The sequence below is a fragment of the Strix uralensis genome, chromosome 3, assembly GCF_047716275.1.
Source record: "Strix uralensis isolate ZFMK-TIS-50842 chromosome 3, bStrUra1, whole genome shotgun sequence".
In the NCBI taxonomy this organism is placed as follows: Eukaryota; Metazoa; Chordata; class Aves; order Strigiformes; family Strigidae; genus Strix; species Strix uralensis.
In genome coordinates, this window is record NC_133974.1 from 10,603,312 (window position 1) to 10,627,759 (window position 24,448).

Genomic DNA, 24,448 nt, shown 5'->3' on the forward strand with positions numbered 1-24,448 from the left:
CTGTATTCATGAAGCCTTCTGCATTTGCTAGGGTATTACAAAAATTGGCTGAGGCCTGTGTTGTACTTCACCCTTTACCTTTTTCTGGTGTTTTAGGGCCATAAGAATTGTAAACTGTTGATTTATAGAAAAATCTGGAGAGAACTTAGTCCATCTCTGTGTTCAGACCAAAAATTATTGTTTTGTCCAGCAGAGTCTTAAAATCCTCCACCAAAAGAGGTTCCACTGCCTTCCTAGCAATCTTCCATTGCCTTCCTAGCAAAGAATTTAATGTCTTAAACTATCAAGACACAATTTGTGGCTGTTGCTTCTTGTTTTACCATCTGCCATTGCAAAGAAAAGTTCGGCTATGCTATCTCTGCAGGTCTCTTTCAAGTAGCTCTAGGGTTGCTGTTTGATTACAGCTTATCCTCTTCTTGGACAACTAAAAATGCACAGTTAGTAAAGCTTTTTGTTAGAGGTCATTTGGTCTAGGCTGCTTACCTTGTGGGCAGTCTACTTGACCCTGCCAAGTTTCCCTGTGTCCTTCTGACCTGGCGGGGTGAACAGAACTGGGCTCAGTATTGCAGTTGTCCTCACTACTGTTGAATTAAAGGGAAGAGTAACTGCCTTCAAACTGCTGGCTGTGCTTCTCAAATTTCAGTCTGATACATAGTTTGCCTTACTGTGTTCAGAGCACGTTGTTGTCTTTCAATCTGGCATCCATTATGACAAACATACCTTTTTCAGCAGGGCTGCTACTTAGACAATCACTTCGGAGCTGCTTCTGAAGCATGATGTTCTGCTCCAGGTGCAGATCTTTGTGCTTTCCACCGTTGAGCATCATAAGGGATTTCTTGGCCTAGTCCTTAAGGTTCTCAGGGAAACAACCCTCTGAACTGAAGCTCTGCTCCGGCTATATCCACCATCACAGATGATTTAACATTGTTTGCATTTTTTGTCTTATCATCCAGGTTTCTGATGAAAATGTTGAGATTTATAGGCTCTAGTATTGACCAAGATTACTTGACTTGTTTGACATTCAGCTGACAGCCAGTAGTTGACTTTTAAGCTTGTTCAGTTAGTTTTCAAACTATGTGAGTCAGTTCGTTCAGCCTGCATATCCTTAGCCTTGAAAAGAGAAAGCATTGGGAGATGGTGCCAAAAGTCTTAATAAGGCAGTGTGCATTACATCTCCATTCTTGTAGCCAGGTGTTTTATCATTGAAGGCAATCACATTGCCTGAGCATGATTTGCCATTGGGAAATCAGTTTGCTATTCTGGATTAGTGTCTTTTCCTTTATGTGATCAGAAGAATACATGCTCCTGTGATTTTTTATGAGGACTCAGCTGAGCCAGATCAGCCTATAGTGCCTTGGGTGCTCCTCCTTACCTTTCGTGATTGAAAATGGGTATGATTTTAGATTTGTTTTTCTGGCTTTTTTTTTTACCCTAGTGTGGTGGTTTAGCCCCTGCCGGGGTCTGAGACCACGCGGCCACTGCCCCTCCCCCACAAAGGGAGTGAAATACAAAGCCCCAAGACTGAAATAAGGAAAGGTTTAATACAACAGTGCAATAGCAACACAACAAACAACAGCAATAACAATAACAGTAATAGTGATAGCAATGAACAGAGCAAAATAGCTACCAAATACAGCAGTGGGAAGCACGATGTACAAAACCACGAGCGCACTCCGCGCCAGGAAAATGTGACCTGCCAGGATGTGACCTCCGCATGGTATCTGAATAACCCAGCTAGAGCTTCCCCCCCCCACTGCTGGGGAAACTTAACCCTATCCTGGTTAAACCAGGACACCCTAGCCTTCAAGAGCTCCCCTGATTTACTGTGATTCTTTGATAGCAGCAGCCTTGCAGTTGCATCAAGTAATTATTTTTTTACTTTCAGGTGTATCTAGTCCAATCTCATGAATTTACATACATCCAACTTCTGTAAGTACTCCCTAAACTGTAGCCCAGCCCCTTTCTCAAAAAGGGCAAAGCGTAAGGGCAGGTTCCTGAAAGCATTGTCCAGTCAAGCATTGAATATTGCCTAGGTTGGAGATTTCACAGCCTCTCTGGGCAACTTCTTCCAATATTTAATAATCCTCATTGTGCATGTGGGGAAACCTCTTTGTCATTGGAATTTCCTTCATCATAACTTTTGACTGCTTGTCCTTTGAACATTCATCACATGCCTCAGCATCCATATCATCTAATTGACTCTCTCTGGTACATTGATGTCTTGCTTGTACTGAGGAGTCCAAAACTGGACACAGTACTCCAGATACAGTCTTTCCAGTGCCAAGCAGAGAAAGATAATCACATTCCTCAACTTGCTGGCTATTCGTGCTAATGCAGCCTTGGCCTTCAAGGTTGAAGGACGCACTACTGACTCATTTTCAACTTGTTACCCACTAGTGTCTTTTTGTAAAGCCACTTCCTAGCCTTGGAGCCCCCAGCCTGTCTTGCTGCATTGGGTTACTGAACTCTATGAGCAGGATTTTCCACTTACCCTTGGATTTCATGTTGTTCCCGTTTTCCAGCCTGTCAGGCTCCATTTGGATAGCAGCCCTGCCCTCCAGTGTTTCAGCTGGTGTGTCTTCCTCCCCCTCTCAATCTGGTATTATGCACAAACCTGCTGGGAGTGCATACTGTCCCATTGTCCAGGTATTTAATGAAGACATTGATCAGTATTGGCCCGATACTGATCCTTGAAGGATGTTGCTGGTAAGTTAATGAACTTTTTTTGTGTTGTGGTGTTTTCTTTTCTTTTTTCATCATCTTTTTTTTTTTTTTCCCCAAGAGGACCTTATAGTCCACTCAGTCCACATCTCACCAGTTTAGCTGTAGGAATACTATGGGAGACAGTGTAGAAAGCCTTGCTCAAGTTAAGCTAAACAGCATCTACTGTTCTCTCCTCATCCACTGAGCCATTCATCTCATCATAAAAGACAATGAGGTTATTCGAGCACAATGTGCCCTCACCAAATCCATGCAGGGTGTGCTCCCAGTTGCTTTCATGTGCTTGGGTACAACTTGGGGGGGGCATGGGTTTTCTTTGAGAGCTTTGAGAACTGAGATGAAGCTGACTGGCCTAAAGCTCCCTGCACACTCCATCTTGAACGTGTGCATGATGGTTGCCTTTTTGCAGTTTTCAGGCACTACCCCCAGTCATCGTGACAGTTCAAAAAGGATAGAGAGTGGCCTCACAGTAACCCTGGCCAGGGGCACCCTAGGATGTATTTCTTACGGCTTTGTGGAATCTCATATGGCAAATCTGCTTCAGTGGTCCTTTCTCCTTTTACTCTGGTTTATGTACACTGTTTTATGCAACTTATCATTGTCCTTGTGATTACCATTGCATCTCTCTCTTCAGCATCATTCTTCAGATCAGGTACAGCAACCTGCTTGTCCTGTCTTGTGATTGGATAGTTTATAGCCCAAATCTCAATGGACTACTCTGATTACATTATGCAGTGCTAGACTGAGTGTGTGACAATTCTTTCATTAAACACTACTTTGGATGCAGATCACAAACTTTGTTATTCCCAAGTTACCTTTCAAATAAAATGTCAAGTCCAAGTAATAGTGTAGGATGGAGCAGTTAATATGCTATCAGGACAGTTGCGTAAATAAGCACAACGTGCGCAAAGGAAACTTAGTTTTACCATATCAGCATTTTACTTTGGAGTCAGTTGAACCAAAGATGAATATAAAGAGACTTAGTTATGTGGCAGAAGTAATCTTTTCCTTGTGGATCACTCTGTTTCCAAATATTCTTATCTGAAACAGTGACAGTAGGTGGAGTCCAGATCAGTAGTAAGACACCTAAATATACATGATTATTTGTAAGTGCAAGTGTATGTTCTAAGTTCTCACTATAGCCTTTGCTAACTAGGGGATGATTAGTCTCATCCCAAGGTAGAAACCTAGTGGCTGGTCCCACGGTTATTCACTATCAATCCATATACTGTCACCTAGATCTTTGTATCCTGTAGTAGGAGTTTGCTTTCAGGTAGACACCTACATTAAGGGTGTGTTAATCTAGTGCTAAAGCCCTACCCTGTAAGTTAAAGCCCGTGTTTATGTATTCTAGCAGAAGTTTTGTTACTAGATTAAGTACTGTTGACAGAAGCTGCCTTTCTTGTCATATTTTTCCATATATGTTTAGAGTGTATGGGTCAGGGTTGGAGAGAAGGAAGGAAGTATTGCATGGGACACAATAAGGCCTGATTTCCTACATAGGTGCATCTCTTTCTCTCACTCAATTATTTTCCTTTGTGGTGACTCATGAAACTCCCACCGGTCAAGTTTGTGGTTCTGTCTTCTCCTTAGCTTTCTTAGAGCTGTGGCACAAACTGTGCCCTCTCCGCCAGCTGACTGAGCTGGTGAGAGTCTCATGTCTTGAGACCTCTGCTTATTAAATGTGTTTGGAAATTGATAGGCCATCTTAAGATATTTCTAGGGGAAATTCATGCCAAAGTTAGATGCCTATAATGGAAATACTGTGCTTCAAAGCTTCATTTATTAAGAGGGAAGGAGATCTAGAGGTATTTATGGCTGCTACTGATTTTACCTTAAAACAGGTCTGCGTAGTATCCTGGGAGTATATCCACTGTCTTTTCTCTGGTTTTGTCTTCAGTCCATTTCTATTACTAAAGGCCATAAAGTTACAAATTGAAAACCCAACAATAAATAAATAAAAATCTCTCAGATATTACATGGAATTAGTACTAGGAAACCTTTTGGGATTGTCTCAGGCAGTTTTTCAGAAAACCTTTTCTTCTTTAGTGTGCAGTCTTCCTTTCAGGTGCTGTAACACTCTGCATAGTAGAAATTAAAAGTTAAGATAAGTTAAAAACTGGACCAAAGCTACTACAAGAGTCTATGTGAACCTGAAAAGCCTACCACTCCAGTCCAATATGTGTTGCTGAGCTTCCTTTTTTCATTGCTTAATTTATGACCCTATGTTGCAAATGCTACTTGTGAATGAAGAGTTATCAATGGGATTTCCATTTGGAGTTGTTCAGTGAAATAAATTCAAAATTAAACTGTACAACTGATTTTATTAGTTCATGATCAGAAACTTTGTATAAAACCTACTTTCTTGGGTAAAGACTTGTTACTTTTGCTTCTTGGGTTGTAAACAACTCAGAAAAAGGATGACAAGCTTAATGTTTACTTTGGTTGTTGATGTACCTGGGTTTTTCTGTTAGAGCTGCTCTTCTTTCAGCTTCGAATAATGAAGAAATAAAACCAGGAATAATGCATTAAGTATATACCTTATTATAGTTTAACAATTTTTTTCAATTATGTATGTTCCAGTCACTATAAGTTAAAGATGATAACATAACAAATAATGAAGTAGTAAAGATGTCTCCTTTGGCATTAAATAAACTTTTTTTTTTTGCAGGGGGTGGGGTGGGGGTGGGAAGGTGAAGTAGGGAGGTGGGGAAAAAAGTTTTATCCAGGGAACTGTGCTGTAATTGAAGGTATTAAACAACACTTCTCCCTTCCCTCTAGAAGCATTTTCTGTTTGTATTATACTCCTTTTTTTCAAGGTGGTACTTGTTAATTCAAAATAAAACACTATCTGTGTCTTCTGCATTGCCTGTTGTTTGACTTAAACCCAGTCGGGTGTTGTTACTTATAGTTTCATTCAGATCTGTTCCTTTCAAGTTGTGGAGCACTGAGAATTTTCCCTTGCCTATTTGTGAAAGTAGTGCCCCCCACCTCATGGTCCTGCAAGCTTTGTAGATCTTTGTAGATGTTTCAATTTACATGTCTAAAACTTCACAAACTGACTATTCTAGCCACTAAGAAGAAAAACTAACTCTATCCCAGCTGAAACGAGGATGCTAGGAAGTAGAATTTGGATCCTTGTACTCAAAAATGAATGGTCCTTTTTCACTAAGCAAAAACACTTGAAAGGTATAATGTTATCCTTAACTAGATGCTTTTGATCATGGTGGTAGGCAACAATATCCAGTTTTATTGTAATTTTTTTTGTTGCATCTTATTTGATCGTATTTGCATTTTGTTGGAACGGTTTATCCTAATTCCACGTGCTGATGGATTGCAGCTATAGAAGTTGTACATGAAATGGTGGCTTTTGAACTCAGGAAAGATTCTTAAATAACATAAAAGGTGGTTGCACTTTTGTCTGTTAATTTTAAGATGAGGCTTACCAAAAAGTTTTTCTGCAGTGGCTGCATGTGAAGTCCTTCAGAGTTCCTTCTGAGAGTTGCTGGTCTATAATCTTGGGATTTTTTGCTTACTATCTCATTGCACTTTTTTCTTTGTATAACACATTTTAATCCACTTTCAGGGTGCAGAGACACTAAAGCCTTATCTTTTAGATTAAGTCTAATGAATTTTTCCCTTATGTGTGACTTGAATTACAATTTGATTAAATTGGAAACAGTTAAGTTAGACAGTCTCTTCCATTATAGATGGTTATGTATTGGATAAAGAATGCATAGTCATTCCTGTAATAATTTAACCAAGTTTTTCAAGTCTGTTTAAGCCAGATCTGTTGCTTCAGAAGCCTGAAATGTGGTTCTTATAAGACTGGAAATATTCTGTAGATCTTAAATGGCCCTTGAAGTTGCTACAAACAGCTTTGTGGATTTACCAAGCACTGGTCTCTGTTCCAGGTGATGCACGTGTGTGATCATACTCCAAGGACAGGCTTCTTTGCCTTCGGTGACTGCACCTGTAGTTGCAAATGTTAAATCGCTATTTTGGCAGATGCTTGTGTATGTCGTCATTCATCTTGATGACATTTTAATTTATAAGTAGTCACTTGATGAAGTAGCTTTTTTTACTGAAGGCAAGATACAGGGGTTGGGTCAATCAGCGAGTTCCAAACTGGTAGCCTAATAATGATTTCATATATGAAAGTACATGAGCTGATGAACATGCCTTGTTTATTTGGCAGCAATCTGTTTTATTTTCCCATCACTGCATTCAGATAACCAAATAATTTTAGAAAGTTATAAAGGTGAGTATAAATATGTCTGAATTGATCAAATTTTGATTAGCTTTAACTGACAAAGACTGTCAAAGATGCCTCCTTTAATCCTTTGAAAATTTCTAGAGAAGTAAATTACGCTGCACTTAAAATGAGGAGCCCACCTAGTGCTGGAAGGCAGTCTGGTAATTAGCATGTTCCTTTTGGCCTCTGGTATTTTCTTTTAGGTTTTATTCTGGTTGGGTTTTGTTGGTTGTTTTTAAGTGATGCCGTGCTCCCATAGTTGAGGCACACAGAACCTGCAAAGACATTCATGCAGTAGTTCTGTTTGTTTGGTATTTTTAATTTTGTTTGCCTTCAGATAGATTTCAGCTGAGTCTTTTTAGTGTGAATAAGAAATTTAAAATTTTTTGCCTTTAAGGTAGAATAGATCTTATTGTCCAATTCATCACCATGTATTTCTGTGACAAAAACTGAAAGATGCTTTTTCTCATATAGTAGTAACATGTATCAACTTCTACAACTTAAACATCAGATAGTGAATTGGGCCTCTGTGTACTGGAGATGACAGCTGTTTGGGGAGGGTAGTTTTGAGGTGTTTTGCAGTTAGGAAGGTATAATAGCAAAGAGCCAGCTATGTAAGTATTTGCTGATCTGTTATAACAGTATCTTATTCTGTCTAACAGCAAACATGAGGTTGGTGTCTGAAGAGCCAGTGCCATTACACGAAGAATTTATCTACTGTTGTGGAGCTGCTACCCATGTCCTAAAGTGTGGGCCCTGGAAAGACCTCTCAAAAGATGAAAGTAAAAATCTACCCAGGCTCTTATTCATGATTATTCCTGGTAAGGGTCTTTTTTTGTTCAAGTCTAGAAGTGCGATGATTGGAAAGGGTATGTTCAATTTGAATTTCAAAATTCTCCCTTAGATAAGTGGCAGAATTTGGCCTGTGCATATGGCCAAAAAAATCAATCTATTGCAGTGGTGAAATTTCCTTATATTTGATTACTACTGTTATCTAGATTTGTAACAGTGCTGTAAGATAAAACTGAGAAATCAGTATATCTCATTTACTTTGTGGTGGTGGTTTGCTGAAAGCTTTGTGGTTTGGGTCTTTTTTTCCATTTCTCTCCAATTTATTTATTGCAGATTGAAGTGGTACTGCAATGTCAGCTGTGTGCCTACTGAAAGGTGAAACTTAGAATATTTGAGGGAAAATTCTGGATCCAGTAGTTTTTTTTTTAAGTTGGGTTTTTTATGGTAAATGGTTTTTAACTTAGATTTTTGCACATGAATTTTTATGATAAGCCTCTTGAACTCAGTGAGCACCATATAGTTCTGAGTTATATTTAAATCTAGTCATCTTAAAATGAAAGCTCTAAACTTTCATTTAGTATATGTTAAAATTAATGAAGTCCTAAATTCATTGAAGTCTGCCAATGAACTGTAGGAGTTCTGCCATTAGCAAAAGTAGAGCTTGAACCCACGCAAGCACAGATATTGTGACTCTTTCACTGCCTTAGAGTTTGCAGATTTCTAATGCTTCATATAGTTTATTTGAATGTACTGGGGACTGTTGTTACATCCCCAAGAATTAGTGGTGTAAATAATGACTCTTCTGATTATTCACACCTTTGACCTACTGTTTCTGTTAGAGTATATTCTGTTGCTGTTTATGGGCCAGTTTGTGGGTTGGTCCTTAGTGATAAAAGAGAGAGCAGGTTCCATTTTTCTTTTTTTTTTTTGCAAGATTTTGGAAGCCCCATGGAATATTTTACATTAGTTTCTTTGAGCACAGTGGTTTTATGCCCTTGCCTCCTGGAGTTGAATAATAGTGTAACTTTTAACCCAGTGACAGTGAAGTTTAAATTCTTTCCTTAACTGAAAAGAAGAAATAAGCCTCCTATGATGACATCTTGCTACTGTTTCGTGGGAACCACTTTTAAAGCCAGATACTGCATAGTGTAATTCTTTAATAAACGACTATCTGTGTGGATCCAAATCATCAAACAGTTTTCCGGAGGTACAAGCCCAATTTGATGCTTTTCAATTGCTGTTTTCTTCCAGTTAAGGCATTTCTGGAAAGCTTAAATGAACAGCTAAGTGTCTCTTTTTTCCTCCAAGTTCTGGAGCTTTCACCTGTCTTCGGGTTGTGATACCCTTGTGTTTGGGTTGGTAGCAGTGCCTGTAACTAGGATAACTCTGTAAAGCTAACTAGTATTGGTAGAAAGATCTGTAGGGGGAGATCACAAATCAAATATTAGCATCCAAGGCAAGGTACCTTTGTGAGGCATGAAAGTTACTCTGCTCGAAATATACTAAGTCACGCAGACTTTATGGGTGCTATATTCATCACAGGAAACTTTTCTTGTAGTGGCAGGGCTACATGGAGTTTATTTCCTGCAGAACAGTTGTGTGAAGACTCCTTAATAACACCTTACATTAACTAGATAGGTATTCAGAAATAGACATCAGTGAAATACTCACAATGCTTCTGTCATGGTCTGCAAGCTTTTGCAAGCAGCTGATTTATGGGTTTGCTTTTATTTCAGAATTATGTTTTAACAGGCTGGAAGTTCTCTCACCGAGAAAACAATTAAACACAGCGACCACAATAATGTTATCTTTATTTTAGATACCCAAATTCAGTAGTGAATCAAGTTACCCAGGCTCCTTGCTGTGTCTGGCAAGGGAGCTGACTACGATCTGGCATAACATAATGCAGTTTTGCTTCTCATAAATCAGATGTTTTTTTCTTACTGGTATATGCCTCATTTTTAGCCTTCAAGGGAAATTCTATCTGCCAACACAAAAAACACAGCCTTAGGAGAGATCCGGACATTTGGGTCGTCTGGCAACGTGTTCGTGTACCTAAACAGTTAGGATTAGATAGCATTCCCCTCGTGCTTTTGTAACTTCCCGAGTATGAAATGTGGAACCCTTCTGGAGTCCAGCAATTTTCACACTTGAAAGGCATGTATCCCTAGTTGAGGTTCTTGATGGAATGAAATAAAGAGGGGCAAAAGGATAGCTTGGTACAGGTCAAGGAAAGAAATATCCAGACAAGGGCAACTCTCATTCAAAAAGGAGAGTATGCACAGCCAGGTGTTCAGTGATCTGAACTGAACGTGGTTAGTCCTGCTGCATGTAATACATTGTTCTGCGTATTAAACTGCTCCGGTACATACTTTTCCAATCTTAATGAAATTCATGCATATGATTTTGTTTACATGTAACCAAACAAAAGGGGGTTGGGAGTGGGTATAGAAGAAAAAGGTGATAAAATTCTCAGTTTCTGCTGGAATCGAATTGTTGCAAGAGATTAAAGAATAAATCCTGTACACTTTTTTTAGTCAAATTTTTTCATAATGAGGAGGATTTCTTTCTGGTCTGACTTTTTTTTTAAAAAAGGGGAGAGAGGGAGGAAGCTGACTCCAAAACATTCTTCTAGTCTGAAATCAATGGCAAAATTTCCATTGACTTTAAAAGAGACAGGATTCTGCCTCCTGAGGACTGACAGCTCATGGTGTTTGAAGCAGTTGGAATACAGAATGTGCAGCAGAGTTCAGTCTCATTTAACTACAACAAGCTAATGTTTTTATTAATGGCAGTCTGTGTAAACTTACAATTTTAATAAAGTTTTACTATATTAGTTGAAATGTTTAATGTGCACTTTCTTGTTCTGTAATGTTTTTTTCCTTGTATAAGCAAAACTTCTGTATAGGAGTATTAATGTGTTTACTGAAGTAATTACTGTGTAAAAAGCCTGATTTTTCCTCAGTCCAAAATATATGCATATACTTGTTTGCCTTTCTTAATATAAATTCTTTTCTATTAAAATCGATGCGATTTACTCAGTAAAATTAAGTGTGTACAGTTGAAGGATCAGGTCCATGGTTTTCTGGAGGCGTTATGGAAAGGACAGGAATTACTTTTTTTCCTCATGTGTCATAAAGGTCTGTTTTCCCTTTTGTGGTGTTTAGTGTAAAATTAGCAGTGAAGTGGAAAATGTACTATAGCAATATTTAACATTGCTTGGGTTCATTGAAAACCAGGATCCACAGAGTGTAATGGAATATTTTTTTTTACTGTGTTAAGAGTATCTGTGTATTTGTGTCTGTGTATTTATGAAACACTTGACTTTTAAAATTTGTACTGTATTTATTTACAAACCACTGTGCTGTTTAGCTCATGAAGTTTTGATGTTCATCAAGTTTTTCTTGCATTTCATTGCAGGAGTGCATTGTAATACCTTCATTCCAGGCTTTGTAATTTGTTTTACCATTGCTGTAAACTAGGCGATTTTGCTATTTGCAATCTTGTACTTGGGAAACTTAGTTCACAGTTGATAATGTATAATGTAAATACATTTTTTTGTGCTAAAGCATGCTACGCAAGTTTCGTTCATTAATATACAGAAATAATTTGAGAATTCGGTTCTTTGGCATGCACGTAGGGTACTCCCTATGCTTGCCAAGTTTCTTGATCTGCCTGCTTGCAGTTGGATTCCTGGTGGGTTATTGGATCATCTTGTTGTTCTACCAACTCATGCAGTGACTTGGTGATGTTTAATGCCTGTGAGGACTTAACCAGATACTCTTTTCAAAGTATAAAGATTTAATCTCTTGAGCTAATCTTCTGAGTCAAGAGTTGCTTATGGTTTTCTGAACAACAGAAAGTGAGGGCTTGGATTCTTATCTTCTCCTTGGAGTAGTTACATGTACTTATATCAACAAGACTGTTATCACTTGAAGACTACTTAACTATTTTTCAGCAGTGAAAACAGTGCAAACAATTTGCCTGGATTGTGACAAGTCTTTAATGTGTTCTCCCTTGAAGTGAGACTTCCTGTTAGCTTCAAAGTCTTTGAAGTTCTATTTTTGACTCTAACATAGGGACTCTGAAAAAGCTTTCAATACATTATCTGACTTGTCTTCACCTAGTGTTTTGATACTTAACAATCATCACCCTCAACATTTGCATAAGAAAAGTTATATTAAGAATCACTATATAATAATACTTTGCACTAAAACTAATGGTATAGCCCTGAAGCTTAGTTCCTTTGTATTATGCTTTTTTTGGCTCCCACTAAAACAGCTTTTTTGAGGTTGTTAATCATTCATTCTGCTCAGCAGTCACTGGAATTAATAGTTCTTCAGAGGTCTACTGTCATCACCGAGACCAAGGGGTTTGCTTAATAATAAAAGAATCTATTTCTTCATTCTATAAACTGTGTAAGGCATGTTTACTCCAATTCTCTTCAGTTTGGTTTTAGAATGTGCTTTGATTTATACAAAATGTATGTGATTAAATGTACTTGTTAGTATGTAATCTGTATGTTATAACCACTTGTCTGCAAGAACTGCATTGGATCTAGTAAGGACTCGTAGTATTGGCAGGTTAGCATATATCTTCTGTCAACCTTGGCGAGAACGTAATCCAGAATCCTATATGTGAAAGTTGGTACTTAATGTGTGATTAAACCAATAAAAGGATCAGAATTGTTTATGTGAAGCAAAACCTGATTTTGGAGAACAGATCACAGAGTTACTCAAAGAAGATCCTTCCATTCTCTGAGATGCTACGTTTTAACAGCGAGGGCCACCTCCTCCCCCAGGGCACAGCAGTGTTCACTATTTGCCCTTGAAATACAACTGGAGGAAAGGGGAATGGTGCTGGCAATGGACAGCCAGGTTCAGACGAAAGACAACTTCTTAACTCCTGGGCATGGGGACTTCTGGGTTAATATTAAGCTCCATACGCTTTGTGCTCACAGTCACTAAATGAGCTCCAGCAACAATTCTGTGATCAAAGTCAAGAACCTGTTCTATCTGAATGCATTAGGCAGTAAAAACTGCTTTTTTCCTCTTTCTTGTTTTGTGGTTTGGGGTTTGGTGGGTTTTTTTTGACTGAATAGTGCCAGAGCATCAGCAGTAGGAAAAAATGTCTGTCCAGCCTCACTTCATCTTTTACCTCTGCAGGTTTGTCACTATCAGCCTGGTTATGAGAGCTCTCCTGTGGTTTGGTTTGTTTGGGGTTTTTTTTGTAGGGTCAGGCTGTGTCTATGTCACCTAGTTCAAAAAGGGACTCTAAGGCTAAATTTCATCCAGCTTAATATTAAACACCTAATTAAGATGCTAAAGTAAGGAGCATAAATTCCTAGGTACTTTGTATAATCAGTAGCTGGGAATGGGTAATGCCATGAGCATTTCTGCCTACTGAGAGGCTAGGTTGACTTGAGATGTTGTGAAGTCTCCAGCTGTGGAGATAATCAAAACTTGACCAGGTGCAGACCTGAACAACCTGCTCTAGCTGAGCCTGCATGATCAGGGAATGGGCTAGGAGATCTCAGGTGATCCCTTCTGACCTCAGTGGTCCTGCAAATGTGACCCAGAGACTGGCCATCCAGGCTTCTTGTCTACTTGTGGATTCTGATCTGCATTGAGTTTGGGATACCCTCAGAAGGTAGTAAAGATAAATATGTGGATAATCTTAGATAAATGCTTTCTAGAGCTGTAATTTAAGGTACCCTCTCCTTGTCTTCACAGCCATACTGCAGAGTAAGTGCCCTAGCACCGAAATTGGGTTTGTTGAGTGTTAGGAACCAAATAGAATTAAAAACTGCTAAGGAATGAAGTATGGTACTTAAACATAGTATGGAAAGAGCATGCCAGAAGGGGGAGCTGTTTTAAAGATTAGAAAAAAATACCGTGTTTTTTTGAAAAGCTTATTGCTGTAGTAGCCAGCTATACCATGTACTAGCAAGCTTTAAGCTCTCATCTGAATGCATAGGTAAGCACTGACTGTTTCTCTACTCTGTGCATATCACAAAAAAATTAGTAGTTTTATAACACCATTCATGTGACAGTGATTAATTGGTTATGTTGGTTGTTGAGGATCATAAAAATGCCTTTTACTTGTGTTAGGAGGACTGAAATAAAGGAAGTCCAGTTAGAGCAGAGAATATAAGGATTGGAGTGCTGGGGCTTCTGTTCCCAGCCTTTTCCACTGGGTTGCTTTTCAGTAGATGGCCAGTCATCCTTACAAATCATGTACCAATTGTGTACTTCTTCGTTTACATTTGCAAAATTTATGTAATCTATCACCCAAGTCTCTAAGCTACCATTCAGTTACAATTAGCTAACACTGAGTAAATAAATTAACAACGAAAGCACCGCTGCATAGAGTGAGACAACAAATACTTCCTCTCCTGGAATGTTTAAATCACTGACCAACTCCATGGGCAGCTCCACTGATTGTGTGAAATTCTTGCTTCAGGATGTATATCTTCTTATGTACAGCAGTAAATACCCAAAGAACATTAAGGAAAATAACTAATCACATCTAAGTACTTCAGATTTTATTAAAGAATCATTAGTTTAACTTTGGATTTTGGTGGTTTGAATTAAGTAATGCTTTTAGATGCAATGAGAATTTTTAGATGAAAGTCATAGAGCGTAACTGCACTTGTGCAAATGTTGAAATAAGCTGTATAGGGCTCCTGTTTACACACTAACTTGCACTTTATTTTGCTTAAGCCTGTATCACATAGTTTTGATGACCTAAAACTGAGGCTGAAAAGCTCTTTCCTGTGTGGATGTATATTTTCCATCATATTAACACTGTGCTTTATATATTTATCTTCACTTACCTCTACTAGTGTAAGATATAAGGAGTTGCACAGGTTCTGTTACCTTTGCTTATTCTGACCATACCTTTTCAAGTAGAGCAGTGGAGCTATCGTCCATCCTCAGATGAAGCCACAGAGCAGAAAAGAAGGGAAATTTAGGTGCTCAAAAATGAAGATGATGTTATTTAATACACCTGGTCCAGAGGATCAACTTAAGAATCTTGTTTGGTTGGAGTATTGGCTCCCTTGACAAGGCATGTGGAGGATTACATAGCTTGGAATGGCATTTAGTCCAGCTGGCACACTTGAGTCACATGCAACTAATCAGCAGGGAAAAAAAAAAAAAAAAAAGTCAGTTTTGCATCTAAAATTCTGTCTGGAGGTAGATGTTTCTATCCAAACAGCTGAGCAGGATCCCCTCTCTCTGTGTACATACATATTCACTCTATTTACTTAAGAAAGGTTCCTCTTTTACACATTAGCTTAGCAGCAGTGTTCATCTGTTCTCTGTTATCTACAGTGCTTGAAATTAAAGAAGATATTATACTTGAGTATTCACTGTAGAACATCATGCCTGACTGCAAGAGAAAATGGCAGTAAACCTGCTGCCATTTCATGGAGAGAGGAAGAGAAATGCTATGCTCTTTTATCATGGCCTGTCCTGTACAACTACAGCATAGGACTTGAATCAACCACTTGATGCTTTAAATGTACTGTATTACTTGACTGCTGGGCTGCTCTTCAGCCTGGCTCTGGGAAAGCTAGCTCCTGTTCCTAAAATTTTCAAGAGTATCTTTCCCTGTATCCCACTTGTCTCTGTTATGACCTTATGTGATCAACACCACATAACCAGAGTCTTCCTGGAAAGTCTCCACCATTCCCGGCTTTATTAGCAGGTGAGACTTAGGTAATTGACTCTCTAGATTTGGTGATTGAATCTCTAGATTAAGGAGACTGAGTGGCAGGACTGGGCTATTCCTAGAGCTCTTGCCTTCAGGTAGCTTTTAGAACCATCAAGTGAGGTATAAAGAAGACATTGCTGAGTCCAAAGTAGTGTGGAAGTTAGAAACTCTTTGTAGAATGTATATTAAGACCCACCAGGCACTGGAAATCTAAGAGCTTAGTGCTTAGAGCACTTAAAAAACTTCCTAAGGCCATTATTTCACAATCGAAAATGTTTGTCAACAATACTGGCATAAGGTATTCCTGTTCCCACCACACTGTGCCACTCCACCCCTTAGTTATGCCAGAACAATAGTTTGAGAGATCATGCTGTGAATTAAATAAATACATACATTTATTTCTGGGGTCTTTTTAAAGCTGGAACAGTTCCCTGTTTGGGTTCACAGCATGGCCCCACAGAGTTGTGCCAGTGTAATTCAGGGGCTGGTGAGCCATGGTAGGGGGGTGGGAATGACAGTCAAGGGAGAAGGTGGGAGTTCCTTCAGTTGGACTTGCTGCAGAACTTTCTGTTGTTAAATTATGGTGTCAGTCCACAACACACAACACATATATGTGGGTTCACACGCTCAGTCTTGAGACTTCTCTGGAAGGCACTAGTACCCCACCAGCCACAGCAGGTGGTGTTGAGTTGCTGAGAATGCCTCTCCCTTGAGGCTTCTGCTTTTGTTTACACTGCAACTCCGAATGAAGCTGCCAACTCTTCACATTTGACCCTGAGTTCTCAGTTTTTGACATGGAGGATTTGTATTTTACATTACTTTGATTTTTTTTTTCCCCTGAATAAAAAAATTCTTACTCTCCAGTAACTGGTATATGTGATGCAGAAGCGGTCAATGAGAACAGACTACGCTGTAGAGTTAAACGTTTGTGTAGCGTAGCAGTCCAGGAAGAAGGGTCTACATAGAGCAAGATAACATGTTTTCCCCTTTCCCTGTAACTGCAGGTCTTATCGGCAGACAAGGTGGTAAGAGTACAGCTTTCTATTTCAGTAGGACGTAAACACAGCAGAACACTTTTGATTCACATGCTTACATGGGATGTGTATTATACATGACCATATTTTGTAAATCTACACTTGAATCAGAGCAAAAGCACACAAAAAACCCCCAAACCCACCCAACCCTATCTTCCCGATGCTCCCAAAGCCACTTCTTCCAACTTCTCTAGCCATTTCTTTATCTTTAGCATGAATATTCATGGCTTAGTTATGAGATAAGTCTTATTTTCAGCTGGTGATGCCTCTAAGGTACTGTTAAATGGTGGAGTTCTTAGTGGTTAGTAATCCTTTAATTTTCATGCATAGATCATTTGGTCTGATATTTCTCATTTATAAAATGGGAATAATGAAATCTGTCTCAGTCAAGTATTTGAGGACTTTGTCAATGAGATGTGCTGCCTTGAGTCACACCAAGGTTCTTTGTTGGCTCTCCCCTTTATTTCACTGAGCTAAATAGTTTGATTTCCTGAGAACTCTGTTCTTGGGGGATAACACTAATTTGTCTGTACCTATTTGATTTCTTCTTTTAAGCTCCATAAAACTTTGAATACATTGATCAATTTTCCCCAAATTTTTCTGAGAGGTAGGACACTCAAAATAATACAAAAAAAAAAAAAGTTTGGCTAGAAGACATACATGCTGGTAGAGTACCCCCTGAAGTAGAAAGGTGTAAGTGGGTTCTATTCCATATTCTATATTAGAAAATTCAGTTCTTAGGACACGGCTCTCCATTATTTTTTCTTCTTATGGACTACTTGTTTGTGACTAATATTTTAAAATATGCTGACAGTTGTGCTTTGTTTACTCAGTCAGCCCACCAGCTTCCATTGTCTTTAGAAAAGAAAAAAAAAATCTTTCATTAAAAATAAAAACTTCCTCATGCAGAGAGGAGCCTGTACATCAGATCTAGGCTTGAAATATGCCACTTTTGTTGAATTTCCCAGTGCTCCAGAAGTACCTCTGATGGGGACTTGGCACATTTGAGCTTGTTAAGTTTGAGGAGGCAGAGTAATGACAGGATGGTTGAACATCCAGCTGTGCTTGACAGTATTTCCCTCCACTAAATCTGGGTGGCAGATGTGACTTACTGAAGTGACTTACTGACATTTCTCAATCCATAGTCTTCTCTCAGTGTGCTCTCCCTGCTAATGAGGTGTTGTTTTCAGCATGGATCCTTCCTGCCTGCTTGTGTGGAGCGTAATCAGGGGAGGAAGTGATCCCTCTCCTGCAGCATGCAGAGTCTTGAGGTTGGCCAGAGTTATGGAAAAGTTGTGGTTTAGGGTATTTTGCTTGATTTGACAATTTAAAAAAGGATCTGTTTCTCTTCATGTGATGTCTGAGGCAGGAGGGAAGAAGAAATTACTTACTGAATGACCTACCTATGAAGGAAATCCAGTGTTTCCATGTACAAATAATGCAATTGAAGTCTATAATGTACTTACTGCTCCCTGGGAGCTGCTGCCAGAAGTACCTGAGCTGATAGGGATTTGCCTTGATATTAAATATTTTGATCTAGTTACCTCTGAGAATAGTAGAAAATAAATATCCCCTTTCGGATTCTAGTTAACACATGGCCTCATCTCTATCCTGATAGTAACTCCTGTGGATCATTGAAGCTATATTAGAAATAAATTTGATGCCTTATGTTCAGTATCTAGATTATGAAGAACAGTAGAGCTAAAAATTCAGTAAGTCACAGCTCTTGCTCTTGTTTTCCTGTTAGGTGCATAATGGAAGATTTTGATTGTTATCCTGATTTCCATTTTTGAAAACAATCCTGGGTTATTCTTGATGGATTTAAAAACTCCCATAAGAATAAATAAATACATAGTACTACATACTTAGATACTGCCTTCCACCTTTACATTTTAGGTATGTTATCAAAGCCTTCTCTTAACAGGCAGAAGCTCTTTGCAATAGGTCTTAAATAGCTAAACAACTGTGCTTGTGAAGTGACTTGTGTTTATGAATGTGAAAAGTGTTTGCCTGAATGAGGTGTTTCAGTTGAAGTCTTCATGGAGCATCTACTTAGGACCAGTACTAATGTTCTAACTACAAGGCCTTTTTCCTCAATCAGAGATACAGTGGTGTCAATGCAAAGAATTTTTTCCTAAGGTTGTGGATTGGTAAATCTTGATTTATCCATATGCAGAATAGTTTGTTCTTTTGTCTTGCATTTCTGAAGACTGATAACAAATGCAAATGCAGAATTTGTAGACTGTTTGTTTCAAACATTTACATTCCCTTGACAATCTTGATACACAAAATTTGCAGAAACACATTTTCAGTCTTTTTTCTGAAATTAACTGTCTTCATGTACTCTGTTGCTATTTGTTTCCCATCTGTCATTTCATTTGAAATACTATCTTAAAAAGCAAAAACAAACCCAGTAACCTCAAAGCCCCCAAACCTATGCTTTTCTTCTTTGTAACTCTGACCAATAGTACAGCATAGGGAAATCTCTCATACAGATTTGAAAATGTACTTTCTGGTGCCTTTTGCATTTATTGTTTGCTTCCTCCTTGTATATTATTCAAAAGTAATCAAATCTGAAGAGCTCTTTATCTGTACAAAACAAATAATTTGTGGTTATCTTGGTTTTGAATTGCTTGTTTTTCTTGTCTTTGTCTTTCCTGCTGATGTTGTCTCATCAGGGTTGTGTTGTTATTCAGATGTTTCATAGGCTTTCTTGTGAAACCATTTGACATAAAGTCTCATGTTCCTCTTCTGCACACTTCCTTTGTTCCCCCCTCTTTCTTTCAGATGGAGATTTGTTTTCTGCTGGTCCAATTCTGCTTCAGCCCCTGAAGCCGACTGAAAAATTCCCACTGGGAATTCTAGACCCAGCTCAGAGCTCACTGCAGCCTTTCTGCCAGCAATGGTTGTAGTACAGATTGGATCAGACAGACCAGCCACATCTGGGGTGTTCAAAGTAGTTAAATCTGTCTTCATCTGCATAAGCTTATGTTTAAGAAAATGTATGTGTAGGTGTGCACTAGGAGACCTAATTAAGTGTGTTCATTTTTCATTTGCTATGGAGAAAATGGAACAAAAACTACATAATTGTAAGTGCTAGAAAATCCTGATTTCTACCTTTAAAAAATGTGGTGGAAAATTTGCTGGTCCATTATAAACTAAATTTTTCAGTTTTATATTTCAATCCTAACTCCCTTCCAAAAACCATTAGTTTACAGGCATATTTAAAAAAAAACCCAAATAAAAAAATCAAGGCTTTTTTGTATTTATGTACCTATTTTACCTGGTTGAGACTTTAGAGGTAACTATTGAAATACACCTGTGGACTTTATAACGCTTACAATATCACTGAACCACAGACAAAGTCCAGTAGGTTTGCACTGGGCAAAATCAGGTTTTCAGACTTTATATCTTATCTGCCTGGATAGATGCTGTTAATCATTTGTATGAGAAAACAGACACATACTGTCACAATTTCTAGCTGGGAATTTTTCTTCACAGGCTTCAGGCACAATTGTCAATTGGGCAAAACCAGCTGTGTTAGGTTAATTCAGGTTTATCAGGCTGTCAGTGGGATTTCTTTAGAGGTAAATGAACCCACATTTGTCCTAAAGGTGGAAGGAACAGTGTTGGACGACAGCAGGGAAGTTTATTTGCTCCGCAGAATGCATATAAAGAATGTGCATTGTAAAATCCTATATGTAAGTTTTATAGCTGTATCAAGCTAAAACCTCTGTGTGTATATGTATAGGGAAAAAATGTGAAATGTTCTTGAAAAACCTCTCTAATAAGCTGCGTTACAGGCACCTGGCTGAATCCTTCTGAGATTCCCCATTTTCACAACCCAAGCAAATATATTAATGTGCTTTCCAGCCAGATTCATGATTCCAGAGTTAGAGAGGATCAAACAGAGTTTTCACATGTGTTTCTGCATAATGTCCTTGTAATTGTTTGCTCTTTGGCTGATGCTGCTCCCCTGGTGTATGGACTATAAACGGAATATAGGACGAAAAATGCCAGTCCCCTAGATGTGCAAACAGGTGAAAGCTTAATTGACGTGAGTTTATGGTGATCATTCAAATGTTACTTGACATGTTTTATTTGAAAACCCTTGACCCTGCATGTGAGAGAAACCTGTGTGTTTCCTTTTAAGGCTTGTTCATCAGCCATGGTGTCAGTTTCTGCAGTTTTCTCCCAAGTGTGAGAACATCATTGTGTTTTTTACATGCTCCATTTAAATCCTTCTGACATCTGCGTGGGCTGCTTTCCATTCATTAACATAGGGGACTTGCATCTCCTTCCATGGTGGCTGGTCAGATGCCAAAGGCAGATTAAGTTTCCTTGAGCGAGGAACTTGTCATTTAGGCTCTTCAAGCTGGAGCTGGGAGCTTTGGCAGCTCTGCGAAGAGGCAGTGAGAATCATTGCCACAAAAATGATTTTTTGTGTGGTCCTGCTGTGCGCCCCTGGATTTCAAATTTGATTTATGGCTGCTCAATTAAAAAAAAAAAAAAAGCATTTGGTTTTGTTGCAGGAGATTATCTTGTAAATACTGTGGCATACATACTTAATTCTGAAACTGTGGATTATTTCTAAAATTAAACTCATGGTAATTGCTGGCGTATTTTCCAGTTCCTCAAAGTTCTCTGTAAACCCACTGTTGGCTGTGTATTTCCTTTCTTCTATTCATGTAGCTGTCTTTATTCTTTATGGTGCTGCTGAGGTCCCAGAGCAGACAGCAAGCAACTGCTCAAGAAGTGCATGGAGCACCACAGCTAAATGCCAGCTACTGCTCCCACAAATGGTCAGATTTCTGGAGACACAACTGAAAATACTGGGGAACGCCTCATAGGACAGTGCACAGAACCGCCTCATAGGACAGTGCACAGAACCCAAAAGCTTGTTTCAAAACAAGGTGCAAGAAATGTCGTCGCTGTTTGGGATGATTTAGCTACACATAAATCCTCTTCAATTTAGATATCCCTTCCAGAACTGCTAAGAATTATTTTCATTTTATGTTTTAATCTCAATTTCATCTGAATAAGCTGTATATATTTTTGACCTACCCCTTTCTTGACAGAAGGCTTTTCCTATATGTTTTGGTGTATATCTTTGTTTCTAACCTGAAACATTTTGCTGTTGTGATTTACATTGTACATTCCTTCATAAGTCTGGGAATTATTTTTGCACAGGGTTGTCTGATGTTAGTGTTCTCTTAATTATAGCTTCCATTTTACATTAATATTTCCTGTTGCAGAGGAATTAAAAATGCTTGACAATTCGTAATCCACAAAAGCTGTCATTCCTTGTGGGGAGTAGCTATGGACTGTGACTTTTTAAATGAACATTATATGTTTGTTGTTTTGCATTCAGAATTAAGTTGATTGAATTGCGCTGATGGCATATGGTATATAAGTTTAAACTTCCCAAGTCTGAGTAACTTCTTTTTTGGAAGTGTAGCATCTCAAATATTAGTATGTATTTCATTTTAAGACAGGCCAAGTTTGAATGTATGACATGTTGTGTAGGAAGTCATGTGAAATCAGGATAAGTTATTCTTTATCAGTGATATTCTGAGGCAGATACTTAGTTTGTAGAAATTGTTCTCTCTCCACTACTAGCTGTCTTCATCAGAAGGACACAGTTGCTATTTAAAATCTTGATTTGATGGAAAAAGCATTAACAAGGAAGTGTTTGAAAGTGAAAGGCAGACAAATGCATGTTTATAAGTAATTTTCATGTTTTTAGCTATGTGGATGATTAAAGAGTAGTAGTTCCAGTTCTTAAAAGCCTGTATGTGCCATATATAGAAGTGGAGAATATTTACCTCCTGATATAGCTCAAACTTACACCTCTGCACATTCAGTTGTTCTGTACTGTTTTGCTTTAGCTGTGGGTGGAACAGATTGGAAAAGGAAGAAGTGGATTCCCATCTTCAAATTAAAAATGGAAAGACTTTGAGCTTAATGTAGAATAGCTGGATGAGATGTCATGTATTATGGGGAAGAACAGAGAAGGTGGCAGGAGTCCTTTGGTTATTGAAACTTATGAGTACACCAAATAAAGTGGCCCCACTGTGTTCTAATTCACTGTGCAAATTGTCCATTTGACATATTCTTCCCATGAAATGCTTAGAAATCTTTTCCAAATTAAGCTAATATGCAGCGTATTGTAGTTTTGTGTCTTCTTCTGTTATGGTCACCATTTACAGCTATTGTTTAAGACTTCTGAAACAACATAAACACTGTTGAAAATTAAGCCCAGTTGAGAGTAACTGCTTAAGATGTGCTTCTCGGTTCAGATGACTGCAACTTGAGATTTGCTGGCATGCATGAATGATTCAGGTGCCCTGAGGTGTCTGAGGATTGATGTGATATTCAAATAACTGGAGTAACCTTCAAATCATGGAGGTTAACACTGCATTTGCTTATGGTTTCCATTTTTTGACACTTAGTTGCTGAGTGAAAGATCATAGGCAGTTTTGGTTTGATGTAATGGGAAATCCTTAAAATGCATAAATGAGCACTGCATTGCCTGGGTGCCTTTGTGCTGAACCTGGTAGTTCGCTTTTTCTATAAAGTAAAATAATTTAATTGAACAACATTTCAGCTGCAGCACATGAGCCCAAAATATTGTTGATCACAGACTGCTGTGCATACTAAGCCCCACTTTTTTCCATTAGCTGTTCCTGTAACTCTGTTGTATGAAAAAGATCTTTATCTGTTCAGGTTTTTTGTTTGCTGCCCTTAAAGTATTTTGATGGATAGCAGCTAAAGTAAAAACATAAAATGACTTTACAGAGATGTGAGTTTGAGCTATATTAGGAGATAAAACATTCTTCATTTATAAATGTTGTAGATGCAAGCTTTCAAGAGCAAGGACTAGTAATCTGCATTTACTTACATCAGTGCAAATCTGGAATAACTCCACTGAAATTGAAAGTTCAATAAAGAATAAATTTATAGCTGCTTTACACATGGTGTTTTTTCTATAGAAATCTTTGCTGTTTAAATCTTTGTTAATTTTCCTTTCCATTTGTGCCAGCGGTTCTCATTCATATCCCTTCAAGGCATTTTAAAGTATCAGTAGCCGTTCTAACAGTTGACCCCTCAGAATATCTTTTACCATGAGCAGATGCTTATGAAGAGTGGGGAAAGGGGGTTTCTTTTGCATTTATGGATTTTCTCTTTTACCTGCCTAAAATACGTATCACATTTATCACAGGATAAAAATCCCCTTTCCCTCAAAAAAGTATTGGAGTGCCTTGAGCTTTGTATAGTGTTTGATGCAAAGCCTCAATGTTCATAAGCAGTTCTTACTTCACTGCTCTTCAGCTGATGACTGAATCCTGAGAATATTTACACGTTAGGTTCACCTGGCTGATGATGGGAAAGAGCACCGAAATGTCTTAAGACAGCTGTAGCCATTTCTCCCCCTCTCCTTGTTTTGCATTATTAAAGGAGAGGAAAATGTAAAGAAAACAGGTGTTTTCGAGATTAATTTTTTTATTTCTTTCTTTCAAAATACCTAATTACATTATATTCTGGGACTGAGTGTAATGCCAAAACATCACGATCATTTGTACTACAAAAGACACGCTTTATTTTGGATTGCTGCTGCTTTCACCTTCAACCTTGCTGAAAGACAGATTTTCTCTATGAAACATCAATCTAAGGAGCTTGACAGATGATGTCTAGATTTTATTTTATTGTCTCTGGGGCCCTCTGTATTATATATCTTAGACATATGAAAACGTGGTGCAGTTGTATGGATGTGTGACCCATATGGATTTTAAATTGTTTTTCTGGAAATCAGTTTGCAAAAATTTGATCATGCATTCTGGAGTTTGCATATACAGCAACTTTAAAAAAAAAATATCTCTTTTAACGTCAAGCTTACAAAGAGATGTTTAGAAACATGTAATAACTGATA

General features: G+C 38.3%; 1 protein-coding gene across 2 annotated transcripts in view; it reads left to right on the forward strand.

The window, feature by feature from the left end:
• The window catches only part of LDAH (lipid droplet associated hydrolase), a 128,592-nt gene that overhangs the window by 8,475 nt on the left and 95,669 nt on the right, over nt 1–24,448 (forward strand). For both annotated transcript variants that reach the window (XM_074861490.1, XM_074861489.1), the window contains exon 2: nt 7,639–7,797. In XM_074861490.1, the coding sequence (XP_074717591.1) occupies nt 7,639–7,797 (159 nt within the window). The remainder of the gene's footprint in view (nt 1–7,638; nt 7,798–24,448) is intronic.